Source organism: Hemibagrus wyckioides, linkage group LG01 (genome assembly GCF_019097595.1).
Source record: "Hemibagrus wyckioides isolate EC202008001 linkage group LG01, SWU_Hwy_1.0, whole genome shotgun sequence".
In the NCBI taxonomy this organism is placed as follows: domain Eukaryota; kingdom Metazoa; phylum Chordata; class Actinopteri; order Siluriformes; family Bagridae; genus Hemibagrus; species Hemibagrus wyckioides.
In genome coordinates this window covers 27,691,293-27,713,235 of record NC_080710.1, presented here as the reverse complement: position 1 = coordinate 27,713,235, position 21,943 = coordinate 27,691,293, and the positions used below count along the sequence as shown (strand labels likewise).

General features: G+C 38.0%; 1 protein-coding gene across 3 annotated transcripts in view; it reads left to right on the top strand.

Moving 5' to 3' along the window:
* sugct (succinyl-CoA:glutarate-CoA transferase) overlaps window positions 1-21,943 on the top strand; it is a 106,141-nt gene that overhangs the window by 80,485 nt on the left and 3,713 nt on the right. The window contains exons 13-14 of one of the 3 annotated variants that reach the window (XM_058394764.1): window positions 4,179-4,242; window positions 15,627-16,057. In XM_058394764.1, coding sequence (XP_058250747.1) covers window positions 4,179-4,242; window positions 15,627-15,631 — 69 coding nt within the window. In that variant the 3' untranslated portion in view covers window positions 15,632-16,057. Of the gene's footprint in view, window positions 1-4,178; window positions 4,243-4,848; window positions 5,478-15,626; window positions 16,058-21,943 lie in introns of those variants that run through there. The other 2 variants (XM_058394754.1, XM_058394745.1) reach the window with 2 other exon arrangements.

Below are 21,943 nucleotides of genomic sequence, written 5' to 3'. Positions count from 1 at the left end.
GCTCCAGGCTCCAAATTCGCTATCCACATGCCTAACTAAAATTTTATTCAACTGGCTTCAAGGTCCTGATAATTCCACTTTAATTATCAAATTCTCTTTACAAGAAAAGTCAGATGCTGCTGTTAAGTTTGATCACTGGGATCATTTCCTCGTTCGTTTTCTTTATAGTGCACTTCTATTAAGGTTTATGTGAAGTTATTTAAGCACAAGTAAGAGTGTGGTTGTAGTGCCAGGCTGATATTCAGTTTAAACACACAGTTGCGAGTGCAATATTGCAGATTTACATCGAAAAGAAATGACCATCATTTCTAATAAGGTATGGTCAAATAATTTTTATTTTTTCCCTCCGCAAACAGAAATTGATCCAGAAGAACCCACACCCATCGGCTACATTCTCGTTAAAGCGGGATACATTGATTTAGCTTTCATTTCATATGTTAGGTCAGAATTTATATTCAAGAAAATGTATTGTTTGTTGCTAATGATGTTGGTAGCTAATTAAATAATCAGTTCAATAGAACTGTTCCCAGGAATGGAATTAGAAATAGCCTTTATTTGTCACATATGCACAGTGAAATTCTTTCTTCGCATATCCCAGCCTTGGAGGTTGGGGTCAGAGCACAGGGTCAGCCATTGATACAGCGTCCCTGAAGCAGAGAGGGTTAAGGGCCTTGCTCAAGGGCCCAACAGTGGCATTTTGGCAGTGCTGGAGCTTGACCCCCCCGATCTTTCGGTCAACAACTCAAAGCCTTAACCACTTGAGCCACCACCACCCCTAATTACAAGATGATGCCTTTATTTTTCACATAATATAACAGAATAAAATGATTTTTTTTTCTCATATTCCAGCTTTTTAGGAAGCTGGGGTCAGAGCACAGGGTTAGCCATGATACCTGATACAGTGTCTCTGGAGCAGAGAGGGTTAAGGGTCTTGCTCAAGGGCCCAACAGTGGTGGTGCTGGGGCTTGAACCACTTTCCTTCTGATCAGCAACCTAAAGCTTTTTATGAGCCACCATTGAGAAGATGGCAGAGATGGGATACTAGTGGCAATGTGGTTATCCTCAATATAAGCCCTCAGGGAACAACGTGCAACCAGTCAGATCAGTTGACTGCAACTATCTGTTGTATAAAGACATAATAAGACATTAATTCTACTTCAGTAAGCACCTTATCCTTCTTAATTTTGCTGCTGAAGCTAGAGCTTATCCTAGGAGCACTGGGTGTGAGGCTGGAACACATCCTCGATTCAATGCCAGCTCATTGTAGCTATTCCATGAATACAGGTGAGATTCCACGAATACAGCCTCTGCTTTCTTTTGCCTTCTAAATTATGTGCACCTCAGGCGGTGTCCTTTGACCTAATGCATATGAACAAGCCTCCATTTATAGACAGGCTGACGCAATAATTTATAAACATAGACGCATCACTTCCTCAGCCAAGTCTTAATAGATTCTCCAGCGTCTGTGACGAGAGGGCGACGGAGGGGATACGCCGTAGCCGTTCGTAACCATTCCATGTTGGGGTGTGTATGGACATGGCCTTTGGATGTGCTTTCCACCATTTGTCTTCAGTGCACTTGTAGCAATGGCATGAATAATTCTTGTCTTGAATCAATGTCCAGTGACTCTTCCGTCCATATTTTCTCTCAGCCATTTTTTGTCATCGTCTAATAATGAGTGATTATTTCACAACCTTGACTAAATCCATGACATAGATTTATTACTGGATTTATTCAGTTGTCATCACACCATATCATTGCTAATAAATGTGCGGTTCAGGGACTCAGTGAACTTGTCTAGCTTCTCAAACATCACCTCGGTGTTGTTTATGAGCAAACGTACTCGGAAGTGTTTAAGTGCTGTAGCATATGTTTGATAAAGTCTTGCAGAAAGCCTGAGAGGTTTGTCGTGTCTGTCAGATGTTCTCTCGGAGTGAATTTGTGGCTTGCTACCCTCCCCACCCAGGAGCTTTGGAAGCCTCTCTGTTTTTCTTTCCTAAAGGACACAAACATCCAGTAGATCGTTCACAAACGTGTCCCCTGATGCAAAAACAAATTGTTACGTCAAGCCTTTTGTTTACTGTCTGGATTGGTCCACTCTCGTCCTTTAGTTTTCTGTCAATCTTTTCCTAAGTTTGGGGGAAAAACCAGTCGTAAAGTTTGAATGGAGGGGAAAAACCTACATTCATGATTCACATTGTTTACTGCAGGGGAAAAAAATTCAGTGGGCGGTTCTTCAGGAATGTCTGGTCTGAAGCCCAATGAACTGGTCAAGCTTAATTATTCTGTTAGACCAATGCGTCATGTGACGGTCTTGTAAATTAATTCTGTACAGGTGGTTTTAGACTGTCTGACTATAGCAGGTTATTATTTCTAACACTGAGATGATCCCAATGAAATTTTACCAGAGTTCTCTAACAGACTGTGTGAGAATATGTTGAAAGAAATCCTCTGGACTATAGTTCTGTGATTTTGGAAAATTCCTACCTCATCAATCAGAATTATTCTTCAAAGTGATCTTGAGGTAAAAAGGGAACAGATTATAGTTACCTATAGTTAGCTATAGTTAGCTGTCCTCATGTTTGTGAATTTTAAATGAGTGTTTTAGCAGAACTCACACTGAAATTGCCAGAGCTTTTTCATTGGTCATCTTTAGACGGAACGCCATTAAATCAATTTCTGTTATGTATTTTGCTAATAGAAAATCAAAGTATAAAATTATTATTATTACTTTATTTTATTTTTTTATTTTTTTATTTTGGTGGGGGGTCATACACCTTTAAAGGAAAAAGAAAAGCATTAAACATACCTGTTTTTGGCTAGTCAAAAAAAAAAGTACCTTATTTCTTACTCATGTTACATGTCTAGACGTCTAGTGGTCCTTTTGGTCAAGATACTATGTAAGCGCAAATCTAACATATGTTTCTTTTCAATGTTTGTTTTTGCACATGTCGAACTACAAGAAACACTGGGCTGAAAGAAGGTATCATCTACATTTCCATGTCTCCTTACATAGCTGCCCGGCTTTAGCTCACTGATGTTCACATGTAGCTCTGACAGAACTAATGATTTGTGACAGACACATGAGTAATAGAAGCCAAAGGGCAGGAAAGAGAAACCATCATCCTCTTAAACAAAATTTAGGTGTACCTTCATCATATTTCTAACGATTTTCAGCTAAGAGTTCTTTTAAGAGGAGATTATACTGTCATGTTTGTGGCATAGTTCCCAGTTTTCCCATGCTTTCCATCTGATCCTTGGAGGATTTGATATAATCACTTCTATTAGACCAAATGTGAGTGAACAAACCATAAATCTATTAGTGAGTGAAATCTCCTAAAAGTGTTAACAAGGGAAGCGACTTAGTATACGAATTCCCAATAAAGGACAACTGCATAGCTGTAGTGTTTATCCTCTCCTGATAAAGTTTCTAATGTATCATGGTGTACTGGTGACAACCTTGGAAAAAGTCAACGAATCCATCATGAACATGTTGGCTGTGGCTTGAATAACGTGTAGAGGATATTCAAGTCTAGTTAGCGTTTTTTGTTCTATCTTTCTGCAAACCTCTGGCTCTGGTTTTTGGACCTGGTTGTTTGAATGGGCAAGTATGAATTAAAAAAAAAACAGCCAGGATACACGATCTGCTTGTCCCAGGTGTGTTCAGGTTTTTCCACCTCTGTTAAGAATACCCCTATACTCTAAAATGTTATGGTTCTTAAAAGTAAAATTGTTAAAAAGGGGGGAAACCTGGTTAATGGCAGAACGTCTCAGAAGAAAGTACCTATTTGAAACTGACTGTAGTTAGCAGTTTCCGGTCCTTCCATATGAAGTGACGTGTATGTGTTACTCACTTTGGTTTCTTATAGAAACATTTCTTGAAATTTCACAAGGTCAGGGCAACTTGTACAGACATAAGAGCTTCGTAAGGACTTGTAAATGTGGTACAGAATGTTACCCATCACTAGCACTGACGCTGAATAAAAAGGAGTCATCCTTTGTGTCATTTTGACCCTGTTATCTTCAGCTAGAATCACACTAAGACCTGATCATTTTTAAGAGGTGTGTTGGATCTATTGCATACTGCAGAGTCGTCAGTGTTTCCTATAAAACAGGAAGTTATATTTGTATTGAATTGTATGGTTATGGGTGTTTTTTTCTTTGTATGTATTTTTCAGGTGGTTCATAATGGCCTCATTTCGGAGATGGACCACCCAACATCAGGAAAGATTGCAGTGCCAGGTTTGTCAAATCTTTAACCTACATGAATAAGTGCATTATGGGTATTCCAATAAAACAATAGAAAGGATTCTGTGGCAGGTTTTGCACTGAACTAGTTTTAGTTTGTGAAAATGTTCACAAAATACTTCAGCCCCTTCTCCAGTTACCACCCCAACCCTGAGTGCATCTTAGAGCTGTGATTGGACAATGATTATAGTTAAGCATGGCACTACTGCAACATACTGATGAAAGTGAAATCAGTGCAGCCTGGAATTACTTTCACTTCACATTACGCTCAAAAAAAGGCTTTAAAAGTCTGGAGCAACAGCCTGCTGCTGTTTAGCTTTTCAGTTCAGCACGTTTTCTTCACATCACAAACATGATTGCTTTCTATGATTGCTTTTCTGTGTAGCATGAAATATTCTCAATAATATATCGTAATGTAGACATCAACCCTTAGCAGAGCATTGTGGTGTCATGATTTTCTTCGCCATGTTCTTAGGCCTAGCTTCAAAATGCCAGCACTGTATAGTAAAACAAGTGTAGTTTTAAATGAAATAGCCTTAGTTTGTCACATATACATTACTGCACTGTGAAATTCTTTCCTCGCATATCCCATCTATGCAGGGTTGGGGTCAGAGCACGGGGTCAGCCATGATGCACTGCCCCTGGAGCAGGGGGGGTTTAGGGCCTTGCTGAAGGGCCCAACAGTGGCAGCCTGGTGGTGCTCGGGCTTGAACCCTAATCCTCCAAGCAACAACCCAGATCCTTAACCTCTTGAGCTACCACCGCACTCGGTGTAGAAAATGTGCAATTTTGAAATGTGAAATTAAAAAGTGATACCTTTAGGTGTGTTTTTTAATCCAGGAGCCTTTGTTTCCTAAAAATGCTTAAAGAATAACTACACAATTCCTTTTAATACATTTTAACCAAAATGATATGATTCTTTATAAAATAATCTCCACAGTATTTGCTGCATGCTGAAATGATATTTCTATTGAAAGACTTGGGTTAAGATTGAAGTTATGTTCTCCTCTATTGTTTTGTTCGATCCCTCGGGTACACACATTGCCCTCAAGCCCCAGTACTGAAAAGCTGCCACTGTTGGGCTCTTGAGCAAGGCCCTTAATCCTCTCTACTCCAGGGGTACTGTATCATGGCTGACCCCAGCTTTTAACAAGATGATATCTGTGAAAAAGACTTTCAGTGTGCTGTAATGTGACAAATAAAGGCTGCTGCAAATATGATATTGAAATGACTTCAAATCTGTCCAGTTTCTTGCTTCAGTTCATCTCTCTCCATTTTCCTGGATTAAACCACTAGAAGATTTTTGACTTGTGACTAGTTATAAGCATCATGGAAACATTTTTCCCTCCTGGTCATGTCCTATCTCTGAGACAAGCTTTAATAATTATAGTTCTATTTTTGTCTTTTGTTTTTTTTTAATTCTCTCCTTTAATAAACAGGGTTATAACATGGAGGTTGCATATTACTGACTAATTCGTGGCGCTCACTATGGCCAACTACACTTAGTTCCTGGTGTATGGAAAAGTCCTTACTCTAAATCATGGGCTAAAAAGGTTCCTGTAACTGAGATTCAGGAGCCAAAACCAGCCCAGGTTCATCCAATGGAAAGTCCTTAAAAATATCACTGTGTTCCTAAAAAGATTCCAGGAATGGAAACTGGGTTTATTATTAAAGACATTCATAAGGTTTGACCTTATTTGGTTGGTCAGTAACTGTTCATAAATGGATATCCTTTTGCATGTTCATCTTTGGGATGCTGAAGTATTTCAGTCCTCTTAAGAAACAACTTTTTTGTCACTTGGTATCACCTCTGTAAGCCACGTCCCAGACAATTTTTCACTTCAAAGGTTGTTTAGTTGCCGTCCAGTGTGTTATGTCTTTCATGTCTTGAACAATAGAACATTATTTTAGTTCTCTTGAAAGTGAACTGGTTTTTCATGTAGCACCGAAGTCAACCCCAGGTTCTCGGATTTGACAGTCCCAGAGAGACAGTTATGTGAGCTTACCCTTTTCATTTCCGATCACTCACATATGCAAAACGTGCTTTTATTGGTCTCCAGATAGAATGCATGGTTTTCTTACCATGTATATATCCGATAGCTGTCCTGACACGAATCCTGACCATAAACGTAACATTAGATGAGGTTAAAGACGAATCTCAGCCACTGGCGTAAAGTCCATATTGTATGACAATCAGGCAATGACAGAAATCTGTGTTAGTAGATTTATGGACGAAACAGAAGAGAAAGCAGAGGAGGTGCTCGGAAGAAGGCCGAGCTTTTAGATCTGAAGAACACAAGCCTTAACTGCAGAGCACTACTCCTCCTGCAGTCCTGATTTTGTCTCTCGAGATCTTCACCGTGATACCAACGTGGACTGTGCATGACAGGTGGCATCAATAGCAGGTTAGCAAATTGGTGGACATTTTGTGTGCCTTCTAAACACACAAACAGGCCCTGCTTGCGTAGATGCTACGGGTCAAACCGTGCTAATGAGCCGTGCTTAATGTCTTCAGTGAATATACAGAAAACATTCTATGTTGGGTTTCTTCACGGCTAGTTGCTTCAGTCCGTGCCCTACCCACTGGTCTTTTCGGTTCAACTGAATGCTCATGGAAGTGTTTATTTCCTGTGTAGTTTTAATTCTGTTGCTTTACGTAGTCTTTAAAATAGAAGCCTTTCAGGTTGTTTAGTGAAAAGTTTTCCGACGAATTCCGAACGTTCAGACAACTGCTGTGTGTCAAATCCCTCTAGTGATATCCTGGACAATCACTCAGGCTCTTTGATGTCTCTGATTCTGCTGTTTGCCATTCTGTCCCTGTGCACTTTGTTGATGCTAACTAAACTGGAGCGAGAGTGATTACGAAGAATGGCTCACGAAGCACAAGGCAAAAAAACCACAACAAACACCTTTTTCCATCCCAGAGGCCCTGACCCATCAACTCGATAACCTGTAAATCACACACTAGTACACACCCCGAACCTCTAATCTTCTACTGCTATTTGCACTTGCCCAAACAGTCAATCAGGCTGTTTTTTTCCCTTAATCAGTCCGTAAATCTAAAAGATATTCATGTTTGATGCCGCTGTAAACAGCGACTTTGTTGTTGTTTGTTATTTTTTTAGACATATACCAGAAAGAACTCTTTAAGATGATGTCTCTATTTACTTGTAAGCTTATGTAAAGTAATTGTTTTGCCACTTCGTCAGTTTCTTTCATGAGGACCCCGGTCTGAATGGTGGCCATTCTTACTTAGTGGAAGCATACAGCCCCAAAGAACACCTTCATTGTCTTTCCAAGAAGAAGCAAAAGAAACAAAAGCTCAATTATGAGCATTATGTAATGAGTGTCAGAGCAAAGGCAGCAGGTTTTAAAAAGATCAAAACGCTTCCTCCAGGACTGCGAGACTGCAAACTATCAGATTACATAAATATTTGCTCTGGTTTTCTTCAGCTTCCCATTCATTTAAAACAAAATAGTAATTATATTAGGCATGGACTAAAACCCTGGGGGTTGTGCCAGATATAGAACAAAATAATGTGAAGTGAAGTTGAGTATAACACCATGTCCCATAGTCTCTTATTCCTCCTTCCTTATAACTCAGCATTAAACATTTGCCGGTAAATTTGTAAGTGATATTTTAAGTGATGCAACTATTTAACGCATGAGGCTAGTTAGTTAGTTAGTCCTGTTATAAATGTTTGCTTTATATACAGCTTTTCACTTCATCAAGAAACTAAATAGTGAAGACTTTCCTATGGTGGAAAAATGACCATTACAAAGCACTGACACTGGAGGCTTCTTAGATAATTTTAATAAATAAAATTTCTTTAAGAAAGTAAAGTGGAAGTATTGGGACCTTTGTACTACTTGAAGACCATGGCAAACTGTTGCTGCCTTGGTCAGTTTTGCAATCAGGTCTCCATCGTTGAACATTTGTTGGCTTTGGCAAGAAAGAGTTTGTTAAAACTATAATGCATTTTCTCTGATGCTCATGCTTATAAGCCGCCAAAAACCGCCTTGTCACACGATTGCACTTGACCATAGAGTGTACAGTTATAGAAAGTAAATGTTTTATAATCGCACTGGTGTCATCCAGATAAGGATGGGTTCCATACTAAGTCTGGTTCCTCTCATGGTTTCATTCCTCAAACATCTCAAGGACTTTTTCCTCACCACCGTCACCTCTGACTTGCTCACTTTAATCATTTTTATTGTGAATTTTTATATTCCTGCAACACCGATTCGCGACAGTGTCCACTGTTAAAAGCTCTACACAAATAAAACTGATTTGAATCGGATTTAATAAACAATTATAGATTTTTCTATTGTTACACAACTACTTAAAAAAATCTTGTATTAGGTGGAGCGTGAATTAGCTGTGGCTATTGAAGCATATTAGGATGAATGCATTATTATATAAACCTAATCTAAATTACTTAAATTTAAATAAATAAATAAATCAACACCATGTTGAACTAGAAATAATAACTAAGCCAGCAAAAGTGCATCACGAGAATGTTCTGGTGTTTGCCTGCATGCACTTTAGAGGTGTTTTTGTGCCATTGATTGTGGAATGCTGCCTCTTTAGTGAGCGTGCAAAACAGCGCATTGTGAGGCATTTCCCAAAATAACCCCCCTTTATTTAAACAAAAGAGCCTTGGCAGAAGCACCTTGTTAGCTGGGTTTCCGGGGACTGTGAAGCCTGCCCATTAACTTGAGCTCCTAAGGCTGAAGTTCTCTGGCTACAGTGATGGTAATGTTTGTGTGCCGTGATATTTTTACAGTTGCATAAAATAGAGATGTGTGGTGACTCGTTTTCTTTATTCTCTCAATCTTTTTTTTTTTTAATTCCATTCTTCCTAATTGGTCCTAAAAGTAATGCTATGAAGCCTTTCTGAATGCATTTTGGTTGCACCTGAATCAGTATTTCCGCTCCTCTTAGAGTTGATGGTGAATTTTTTTCCTTCTTCTTCTTCTTCTTCTTCCTCTTCTTCATTTTTTTTAACAATTTTAATTTATTTATTTATTTTGGAAAAATGCACTCATACCACTAAACTAAGCCCAAATTTGCTCTCTTTGCTGAACAATTTCACTGCTTTAGCCATCAGGATTGATGTGTTCTATAATAAAGGAGTTTTTCCCGTTTAGCTAGAACATCCTGTGCCAGGCCACGAACGCTTCAGGAACACTGAAATGCTTGAGAATGGGGTATGCTTATCCCCTCCGTCAGGATTAATGGCATGTTAGTGATTTTTTAAGCCCAAGGTTTAGATGCTGCTATTTTGCATGAAGATGCAGTGCATTTTGTAAATCAGCCACTACTTTAATATGGGGCTGAATTGATACAGAAAAGCGGTTAAATCTAACCAAAAACAACAATAATAATAATAATAATAATAATAATAATAATAATGATAATCTTAATAATTAATAATTATAGATTTCAAAGATGGGTAAATCAGTAGCACAAGCCCCACCTACAATGCTGTAAATATATTATGTGCTACTTGTTTCAAATCCCACCATCTTCTTCATGACGCACATCTGCCAAGGAATCAACCTGAATGATTTTTACTAGCTGGATTAATTAACATCCACAAACCACAGATCTTTTCAAAATCAGGAGCTCACGGACACGTGGGAACGCCGACGAAGCCAAAGAAAATACACTGCAGCGCAAAGCCACCATAAAACTCTCCTGATAGTACGCACAGTCACCTTACAGTGAACATAAATTAGAACTGTATGGTTACCCTCCATAGGCTGGTGAGACAAAACCTTTAGCACTGGCATGTCACGATAACAAATGCAGCGGGCTACATGAAAAACTAAAAGAAAGAGAGTATTTATAACAGCTTTCTCACTCAAAATAATTCCCGATGAGTGACGTTTATACTCCGGGTAAACAGTATCCTGGTTTATCTCGTTTAATGCTTCACACTGCTCATACATTACGCGGGGTTAGCAATTAATCCTTGCTTTTCATAAACCGACGTGGTACATTACTAAACCCCGGCTTAACCTTCTTATTTGGATATTTGTGTTATCGACAAGATTGGATAAATACAGAATGCGGCCACTTACAACTAATGACGGAAATATAGGTTTGACACTTTTTAAGATTTTGAGTCTAAAAATAAATAAATAAATATATAAATAAAGGCTGGTCTGCCCTTTTGGACACAAGCAGGCAGTTAACTTTCACAGCTTTCTAATCTTTTATATCTTTTTATTATTTATTTATTTGTTGTGTAGTTCACCAGATGTTTGTTGATAGCCAGTTTCCAGATTTTTTATTTTTATTTTTATTTTTATTTTTTCCAGCCTGTCCTGAACGAACTTTTCTGGCCATAACTCAAATGCTGCACTAATGCTAAAGAATGTACAGAGCATGCAGGGTTTCTGTGACTCTAGATAGCATGTTATATGAGGCTAAAGCGCTATCGCTTTAAACTGCATTGTTTCACTGCAACTGTACACGTTTGTCACAGCGATGCATTATTACCACAAAAGCCATGCTAACCCTACTTTAGAACTACGGTTAAGAAATTAAAACGTTCCTCTACCCCTTGGTTAAAATCGGGTTTAGAATGACGATCATCCAGGGTTAAGTGTAGTGTGAAAAGCTTGCTTTCATGTTGTTTCCTTTATTATAAGTATTTCATTACATCATTACATGATACATTTGCTAGCTTTTTAGCCTAGTCACTTTCCAGGCAACCAAACCATGAGACTGTGCATTACACCCGGAGCTTTCACTTCCCGACGGCCGATTTAACGAGCTCCTCATTTGTCCATCGCAGTAGATTATTCAATTTTCCACTCTGGAGTATTTGGTCATTTTCATAAGGTTCTAAACAGTTTCATTAAGGATTATGTCAACCACATTTATCTTCATTTCCTTAATTCCCAACATATTTAGACACGCTGCTCAACATTAGAGCCGTCAAACCAGGTGTTCACTGCCATTTCGGGAAAGTGTCGTCATCCTTAACCCAAATACTGAGCATGTCCACTCAGAATGGAGTTCTCGTTTAGCACTGGGGATCAATTAGAGGGTGAAAAGGTCTGATACAGTGGGAAATTTAATTAGACAGACGGAAAAGACGTTAGAGGACAGGATCCTGGGTGGAGGACAACCCCATGTGCTCTGACGCGGTCGGTGCTGTCCCTTGACATGTGTCAGGATGTCATGTGAACTGACAGGTGATTTTTTTTTCTTTCCCTTCTTCACCCACAAAAGGAAAGAAGTGAAGCTTGTCAGTGTGGCTCATATTCTCATCACTCATTCAGGATCTAGAGCGTCAGCTCCCCACCCTACCCCTCTCAGGTCACACAAGTGGGTTGTTAAAAATGGAGTTAGAAGAGACGCTTAAAGATTGAAATTCTTTACAATCAAGTTATTTTTAAACTCTGTCATGATATAATGATTAGCTTTTCAATGAGTCCAGCATGCCTGTGTCTGAAACTCGCATATTTCAAGATATCTCCAGATCGAGTGGTTGAATGTTTGCAGGATTTAGATGGAATTACTCTCTTACCCAGCAGATGAACTGATTTGGTTTTGGAATTCATCTTGACTGAGTCAAGGTCACATGTCTGAAATAGTTTTCATTTTAAGGTTTATTACATTTAAGCCATCATGGTCAGGAACTTAAGCCCATTTTTATTATTATTTACGATTTTTCCATCACTCCATCCATCAGTGTGCCTGTCTGAGATTATCATTAGTGCATTATCTAAAAAGAAAAACGAGTGGTTGTGTTTATAGGATTTCTGTGGAATTATTATTGTAACCAGCAGATGAACAGATTAATTTTTAGAATCCATGCAGTCAGGTTCAAGATCACAACAAGGTCAGATGTCTGAAATGGTTTTTCTTCCCGAGCTTCCTTTGTGTTTAAAGAATAGTGTATTTTAAGTATAGATCTGGCATGTGGATTAGTAACAAGTACTAGATTTATTGGCCACAGAGGTGTCCCTGTGGATGCTGTTGGTGTCGAGTTAGACTTTTTTTTTGTAAAAACATAAAGGAAAGTCCTGATTTTATTTCATTTATTTTTATTCATTTTCACTACAGTAGTGGATCCGTAGACACAAGGTCAGAAAGCACCCTGGTGCTATCATGGTGGCATCATGTGCAATAAAATGCCTATCTAAATCTATCTAATGATGGCTTTGTCGGCTAAAACACACATGCAGGTTTACTTCCTGAGCAAGTGAGACTCAGGTACGAGTCACATTCACGTTCAAAGGAATTTCAGCACAGTTCTCCTGTTCTCAGTTCCTCCAGGTAGTCTCAGGTTCGGTGCCACAGTGAGCTCTTTTTGACATTACCAATTTTTCACATGAACCTGCTTTGTTTCAGACCAGTTTGAAAGCTTCCTAACACCTTCACATGGCCATTTGAAAAACTTCAGATTCTTTCATTTCCTCTTCTTCTGGGTTGTTGATCAGAAGGTCAGGGTTCAAACCCCAGCACCGCCAAGCTGCCACTGCTGCTTAACCCTCTCTGCTCCAGGGACACTGTATCATAGCTGCCCCTGCGCTCTGACCCCAACTTCCTTTGTTGGGCTATGCGAAGAAAAGAATTCCACTGTATGTGTGGTGATTAATAATAAAGGCTTCTTCAGTAAGCACTTTATCCTGGATGATGTACATCCTACCTGATAACGCTGCCTTTACTTTTATCATGAGTTATCTTTATAAGGAGAAATCTTACTTTTTCAAATAGTCCTGAGTATTTGAGTCTCAGTGACCCTCTCAGTTCTGCAGAAGCAGTTCTGCTGACAGGAGGAGAGGTTTAGTACATTATAACTGTTCACTGAAAGATCATGTATATGTAAAATGTTAATATGCAACACCAGTCCAGTGATCATATGAATGATTAGAGTGGTAGTAATGGAACACAAAACCATGTATTAATGATGGCTTTGCTTATAATTCCATCTATGGCAACCAAAATCTGTTATACTACGTTCACACATACAAGGAGGCTTCAGTTGGTGTACTATGAAGTCAACAGTAGATATTCATACTGCTGGTTGCCACGGTAATAACATTCAATGGGTGGGGCAACTAGCATTCCCAGTCAATTTTTACCTCAAAATTAAACATTCTGGAGGAAGATTTGTCATTTAATTTAAGAGTCGTAGCTCCATATTTGCATAACGTTCAACTTTTCTCAACATCGCTGGACACGCCCACATATGCTAGTCAGCTCTCATGGAAAATGAATGATCTCTAGTCATAGCATTAGTCATCAGACCGAGGCTCATATACTTAATAATATGGGATTATACAGGCTTTATGTTAGGAGACGAAAATGACTGTGTGGACTGGGCTAATAATAATAATTATTATTATAATAATAATAATATTAATAATGCAAAGAGTTTATTACCACCCCAAACAATATATATCTATATCCTAAAGCATTTTATTCCTTTTATACCAGAGCACATTGGCAAAAATTTCATTTAATTATGTATTAATGAATAAAAAGTCATATTTTTTGTGTTTATAGTTGATGAAACAAATTGCCCTCCACAATTATGTTATGCAAGTGATAACAGGAATGAACTTGTTTCACAGATTATACAAACTCGTTTTGTGAAGCTCTAAACAGTCATTTCCTTACCAGCCTCTTTTTTTTTCTCTCTCTCTTTCTTTTGAATAAGACCGAAAAAATGCATTTTCTTCTGTTGGTGAGAAACCACAAAGCCTCTGTTCTTAAGACTTTCCCATGAAAACTTTACTCCTGAATGTTATCATTCAACACAAGGAAGTACAAGCAAACTAAACACAAGTGCATAAAGGTTTTAATAAATGAACTAGAAGTCTAGAAACTTGGAATACAATGGAAACATGTGTGCGCTAACTAGACTGGCAGAAAGCATGAAATGTTAAAGAAACGGGACGAAAACCAAGAAATATGAAATGAAACAGGAACGTGTTCTGCCCATGAACAGAAACTGGGAATATGTACTCAGTGGGATTAAGCGATGTAAAGATGCAGGTGACGCACACTGACAAAAAACAATGAAGAAAGCAAAACCAAAACAGTACCATGGAAAACTAACTGACAAGAGGGGTGATTAGTGACACGATTACACTGGAAAATCTTTCAAAAATGCTAAATAATTTTTGTACTTTTGTATACATAGAATGATTCATTTATATTTCACTTACATAATTTTTTCTCTTCTAATCTGAAGCAGTATCTTATCTTATCAGTTAAGTTTGTGACATATACATTACAGCACAGTGAAATTCTTTCTTCGCATATCCCATCCTTGTGGATTGGGGTCTGGAGCAGGGTGGCTTGGGGGCCTTGCTCAAGGGCCCAACAGTGGCATCTTGGTGGTGCTGGGGCTTGAACCCCGATCTTTCGTTCAACGACCCAGAGCCTTAACCACTTGAGCTACCACTGCCCATGTCCTATCTTATCTCAGTTTATCAGTTTATCTGGAATGTTCTCCACACAAGCTCCTATCTACTGCAAACTGTATAGAAATTATGACGTGATTAAAAACGAAAGCATCACTGAAACATCTGACCAATCAGATTCAAGCATTCTACAACATAGTGGTGTAAATAAATACTTCAAATCCCTGAGCACTGTAAGCTTGACTGTATGATTGCTTTAACCTGAACAGTATGGTTCATAAAGCTTCCTTTGTACCAGTCCTATAGAATTTGAGCTTCAAGCATCTTTCTTGACGAATAAAAAAAAAAAAAAAAAAAAACTGTCCACGTCGAAGGAATGTTAACAGTACTTTGAACTTTGCTCTTCTGGAAATCTTTGATTTCCCTTATTCTTAATTTGGCATAAACTCCAGCAGTCATTATGCACAGCACACAAGCTCGAATGAATGGAGTTTTGTTTTAACCTTTGTGAAAGAACAGCAGAACTGACTCACCCTTTCCCAGATACCATGAATGAATTCATCTGGTTGCAATTTTTTTTAAATCCTCACCACCTACACATATACTTTACCTTGGAAGCTGGTACAAAAAAAATAAATAAATAACACGCCGCGGCTTTGATCGTGTAATACGACGTTGCAGCGATGTCCCGAACAGTGCTGTTTAGTCGACTTTTTGAAAGCCTCCTTTCTTTGGCTCATTCTCCCTCATCTTCCCATTATGTCTCCGTCACCTTTGATCCATTTCCTGTCTTGCACGCCCATTAAAGGTGAAATAAGCAGTTAAAAAGAATCGACGTGGCTGATTACAGACATTCAGAAGGTCAGCATTTGCGTGGATGCAAAATGCCTCTGGTGAAGATGTCGGGTCTGAGCTGATGGACCCTCCTTGTCAATGAGGATGTAGGGAGGGATAATGAATAACGCTTTTCTCGTTTCCTTCTGCAGTTTGACTCCGGGAAAAGAGCCAGTGCATGGAGGAAAAGCAGACAGTCTTAAAACTGTAGAAGTGAAGAAACTGGTGTATATGTAGGTCATTCACCTAAATATGACTTTAATCGACTCCTGATGTACTGTACATGGAAGCATTTTAGATCTTTACAAAAAAAAAAACAAATTGCTCTGCTTTCAAGAATTACTGGTACCAATAGCTATTCACTCACATAATAAAGTTTAACTGCCTGCTTCAAGCAATAAGTCAGGCATAAAACACTACAGCCATGCTGTTATCGAGAAATAATCAACGTCGGGGTGGAGCAATGCCAGTTCTACTTCGAAGTTGATTATTTTCCCAGAACCCAACATCCTGAAGTGTTGTATTCCCTTTATGCGACAATAATTTACCTGTAATTACAATCATTTAATAATGAAGGACACATTTTAACCATTTCTAGTTGAAATTTTTATAGTATGTTTATTAAATTATAAGAAATTATTATTAGAAATTACAGAATTACATAAATTATTGAAATGATTAGACAGAATCTTAATTCATATTATACAGTTTTAAGTTTTATACACATTATAAGGTGTTATAAGGTATATTATAAGGACTTTTATATTATAAGGTACTGTATTATCTGACAATTTTATAATCTCTCAACTTTTATTCTTTTCTACTTAAAGCAACAGTTTCCCATCATCCTTATCCAGTTGCATGTGAATAACACTCTTTAACTGAACAGTCATGATAATTACATTACATTATATTACATCATTTCATATTTATTTCAGAATGAGAATGGATCACTTTTGGGAAATTTTTGCTCACTAGCTTGATCTTAATTTATCTATGTTTTATTTTATCCACGCTAGCAACATAGTAAGGCTTGGCAGAGGAAAGCTGTCTCTGGTTAAACTGCAAACTTAATGTGTCTGGCTTCAATGTTGACTATAACTGCACAATTGAGCCAGAGACTGTCAAAACCATCAGTATGACAAGTTTTATGCTGATGCTGGCTTGTTTTATTTCTACAGGCTGTGTTATGGGGTTTGTCATGTACTGGTGTAATGTAGAGGGAAAATCTAGCTAGTGTTGTATAGGATCTGCCAGTTGGTCAGTGTTCAGCATATAGCTATACAAGTTGGCTCATCACTTACACAGCCAAGGTCTGGCAATGCTTGTGTTAATTCTCAGCTTTAAATTTATAGAGTGAGTATAAGAATTCATGGTCCAGCACCAGGAGGTATGGTGGATGAACCTGAAGATATTCTACTAAGAAAAAAAAAAACACTGTGTTTTTCAGACTTATTTATTTCTGTTGTTTTAGCTTCTTATGTCACATTGAGAATGTTTCTACAACACTGGATTTTTATTCAGTTCTCAAATTCTAGTCAGAGGTTGTTGGTATTACTGTCTCTTTAACTTTATATGATTGATAGATAGATAGACATTGAGAGATTTGGATGGATGGATGGATGGATATAGAAGATGGATGGATGGATATAGAAGATGGATGGATGGATGGATGGATGGATGGATGGATGGATGGATGGATGGATGCATGGATGGATGGATGGATGGACGGACGGACGGACAGACGGACATAGAAGATGGATGAATGGATGGGCATAGAAGATGGATGGATGAATGGATGGGCATAGAAGATGGATGGATGAATGTATGGGCATAGAAGATGGATGGATGGATGGACATGAAAGATGGATGAATGGATGGGCATAGAAGATGGATGGATGGATGGATGGACATAGAAGATTTATGGATGGACATAGAAGATGGATGGATGGATGGATGGATGGATGGACATAGAAGATAGGTGGATGGATGGACATAGAAGATAGATGGATGGATGGACATAGAAGATGGATGGATGGATGGATGGATGGATGGACGAACACACACACACACACACACACCAGTGTAATGTGTTCATTCCTATACATTATTCTTTCTTCTGGAAAGTTTACACGAAGCCTTTTTTAAGGGTAACTTAAAAGATGTTTATTTCGATTTTACAGAAGGACACTTCAGTGTCAAAGTTTTCAGAGAAAGCAAGAATCTTAGGAGAGGGCTTAGAGCACTGCAAGATGAGAAAAATGAAAGAAAAAAAATCACAAGTGTCTGTTTAGAGCTGCTTCTCCATAAGTGAGAGGAGGAATTATGTTCTCGCAGACATTCCAAAACATTGTACGTAAATATAAATGAAAAAGGTTTGATGTGTCATTTTTCAAGTAATGAAAATGTTATCTTCTTATAACACAACATTTATTCCACTTTGCATAATTGATTAGTTTCCTGTTTGTAACAGCCTGAATTGGTGTTTTATCTAATTTCTTCATAAGAGGTTAATACACTTGATGCTGCTAAAGTTTCCCTCACATAGTGCATTAATTATACATTTACTGTATCAGCTTCCTATAAGGAAACTATAAATAAAACACCACCGTTTGTTGTTATAAGAAACTAATCAGTGATGCAACTGGAATAATTCTTGAGTAAGAAGGGGAAAAAAACACCTATAATAGTGGAGAATAAACAATTATTCCTGTTTACGACATTAATCATTTTCCTCTAACAGCAAAACCCTGTTTAATTTAATGTATAATTTCCTCATAGGAGGTTGCTTAACTTGTTGAGGATACCGTAAACGTTTTACCCACACAGTATATTAACTGCACATGCTATTTACTCTAATTCCTGAGCTTTCATGCACGTTTCTTCAGATGAAAGGAGCTCGTTCACCATTGTGTCACCATTCCATTGCATGTGAAAGGTTCTTCCTCTTACCCCTTTAGCCAATGTCGTAACACTCTGACTGGAAATTTTTTTTCTCGCTCCTTTCATTCCACCGATGCAGAACCGGAGACGATTCCTTACAGATAGCTGTATACTTACTCACTCCAGACAACAAACAGTACTGTGGAGGGTTAATCATTTCCGAGCATACGTTACCCTAGACCTGCTCTTTGATAATCAATCACTGAAGCTAAAACCTCCAACATTTCTACTTCTCCCTTTCTTTCTCTGCGCCAGTGAGAAAAGATGCACTTAATATCTTTATCAAAGCTCCATCAAATAGCTAAAGGGCAGAGAAATAAAGACCCATGATTCTGGGAGTAATTTAGCGATTTCTTTCTTTCCTCCTCTCATGTCTTCTGACTCTCTCTGTCTTGCAAAAATATGGTTTCTAATGGGCATGCCTAGTCCTAAATTGGATTCCAGTTGGCTTTTTTTGTGCTCATGTTGTCCATGTTGTTAGCCGAGCCAAGCACCATTCATGGATTCCAGGTTCAGAGTGTGAGGAACGTTGCAGAAACCATCAGGACTCACTCAGAACTTGGATGGCATTGAGAGTTGGAACGCTCGCACTAAGCCTCCATATTTTAGGCAATGGAAATGACAGTAACCATGAGATCAAATCATTTCTCATAAATGCATTTCAGTGCAGGACCTGCTGGTATACCTACTGCCGCAGGAGGTCTCTATGGAAACTGCAGGAAAATTACACTCATATAGTCGGGAAGGAAAGCCAATGGGCTTCATGCTTGGATGCTGATATTTACATGCAATCAGTGGCCCACAGGCTGCTAGCATTCATATCAGTCTTAAAGCATTTAGCTCAGTTAAAACCTTTTGCAGAACTTCATGGTGGGGTTTTTTAAATCTCTGAAAACATCTTTACATGTATCCCTTCGCTAAACACTTTTATCTAAATTTCTGTAAACCTTATCTTCATCAATATCATTCTTATACATTCTAATTCTAATAGCAATTTTCTAAATTCTTAAAAAAACAAAGCCTCTTAAAACTCTGTGCTAGAAAGCATTTCCTCTTAGCTTATGGACCATCATACAAATGGTATATGTACAAACGTTATATACAGCATGTTAGAATAATAAATATAATATGTTTTTTTGTTTTTTATGTTTTTTTATTTATTTTACATGTAATATGTCCTTATTATTTTTAGTGGGTATTTTTCTGTTATTTTTTTCTGTGTTAGATTTCTGTATTTTTATTTTATTTTTTTTTAATTGTTTTTATAATTAATTCACTTCTGGAATTTACTTAGAAATAATCAGACATATCCTTAATGTTACTTGATGCACATTTTAAATGTTTATTATTGTTAATATATTAATAATTGTTATTAGTGGCTTTATAATTATGTAAAAGAGATTAAAGCTGACATTAAATATCCTATATGCTTAAAAATTCATAAACGCTAGTGGGTAACCTAATTCTTTTTTCCCTTTAAGGGAATACTTAATCTATTCTATGTAGAACCTTGAAATAGTGTTTCCCTGGAATGCAAAAGCAACCAACCTGTACTTATCCACTAAACCCTTAAATACCTATTTTTAAAACCATTATTCAAACCAAAATGCTCATATAATATTATAATAATAGTAATAATTATTATACGGTTGCTTTATTATTAATTATTATTATTGTCCAGTACACCATGGCATTATAAAGCACACTTAATCATAATTTATCAAATAATTGTTTTTAGAACATTGTTAGAGTTTTATGAGGCATTATTATATTTTTATGATAAAAATCCTGCCTGGAATCATTACTAACCTATAAAGAATTAGAAGTTATAATTTTTATAATGGTTTGTGAATATTGGCTTTATATAAAGTGTGATCTAACATGTAGCATATTTTATAATAGCAAGAGTACAAAATGACCCTTTGTCCTTGCGTACCTGTCATACTGGCTTGTTTGTAAACATGGCTGTAGATATATTGCCGAAAAAGCAAGTAAAGGGGAAAGAAAAAAAAGCAATGGAGGTATCTAACATGGAACGGGACGAGAGGACAGAGAGGGCTTTGTTGCGGAAGAGGGAGAGGAAGCCCTTGAACCATGCCTGTGGAGGAGAGAGGAGCGTGTCCCTCCCTCGCCAGGGTACAAGGCTGAGGAGAAGCAGATGTTGGCGCTGAAGATGACGACAGGCCTGCGGTCTTGTGAGCAGAAGCAGAGGAACGAGGATCAGGGGAGGAGAGAGGGAGGGAGAAGACGGAGGATGTGGTTAGGGCATCACTCCTAACTGCTGAGGCTGCGAAACCGCACACACGCACACAATCATGTTCGAGTTTTGCTGTTCCCTCCTTTTTCTGCCTTTTATTTTACCATCCATCTCACCCTCCTCTCCGTGCCGCACGACTGCCTCTTGTTTTTGTTTTAGGCCATCTTTTTATTTTATTTTTTTCCCATTTATTTATTTTATAAAAGTTGGTGTGAACAGTTTTGAGATGGATTGAAGGTTTTTCAATATGCAAAGTCGTCTTTCATGGTTCTACATAGAACCTGTAAGGAGAGCCAACCAAAGAATCCGTGCATTGAGTTCCCTGTAACATATCGCACCCTGTCCAGCGTGTCCACCTTGTGCTTTGAGTCTCCTGGGCTAGACTCCAGACTCCCTGTCACTCTGTGTAGGATGAGCCCTGGAGAGGTATTAAGGTTTTCCCCAAAGAGACAACCAAGGACCCAATAAGTTTCCTCTGTCTTAAGTGTGTGTGAGGTTTATGCCCTGGAAGAACCCTGGTTATAAAAATTTCACTTCATTTCAAGCCATAAAAATAAGGGTTATTGGATACTTACGGGTTCTTAGTTTCTAGAAAAGGATGCTTTCTCCTTGCTTTCATCTGTATGAAAAATTCATGGTGCTTGTACAAACGTGCTACGTGCATGACCAAGCATCAATTTAGAGCCTAAAATATGATCAGACCCTATTATATAACCCACTTTAGAACACATCACCGTCATGAAATATGTTATTTATGATTTAGTGCTGTTAATATATTATGATTCAGTGAGTATTTAAGGACCATCTGAAGATCCCAATGAAACTCCTGGCATGAGGATACAGACTGCCTCTAACCCAAACATATCAAAACTATAGAGCATGTCTGCTTTATAGTAAACAGAACTCCTACCTAGGCATCACAGTTTATTTGGGGAAATCATCATTTCTTGATTGCCTGAGCAAGTAATTTTATCTTCATGGCATCCAACCCATTTTACATATCTTCGCCTTCCTGTATCATCAGTGTATGAAAATGAACATCAGGAATCAGTTATAAATAGTGGCACAGAGGCTCGTTCATCTAAAACAGCTTCTCTAACACAGCTTTTTCTTATCTTGCTTATTCTCGGTAACTGTTTATTGTGCTACTACTAAGAACTAACACAGCTTCCACTTTGTATGACTCATGCCTGTTTCTGTCCTGAAGAACACAAGGAATAAAAAGGTTCAAGCATCAGAGCATGTTTGTGCAGTTCCGGTAAAGTCTGC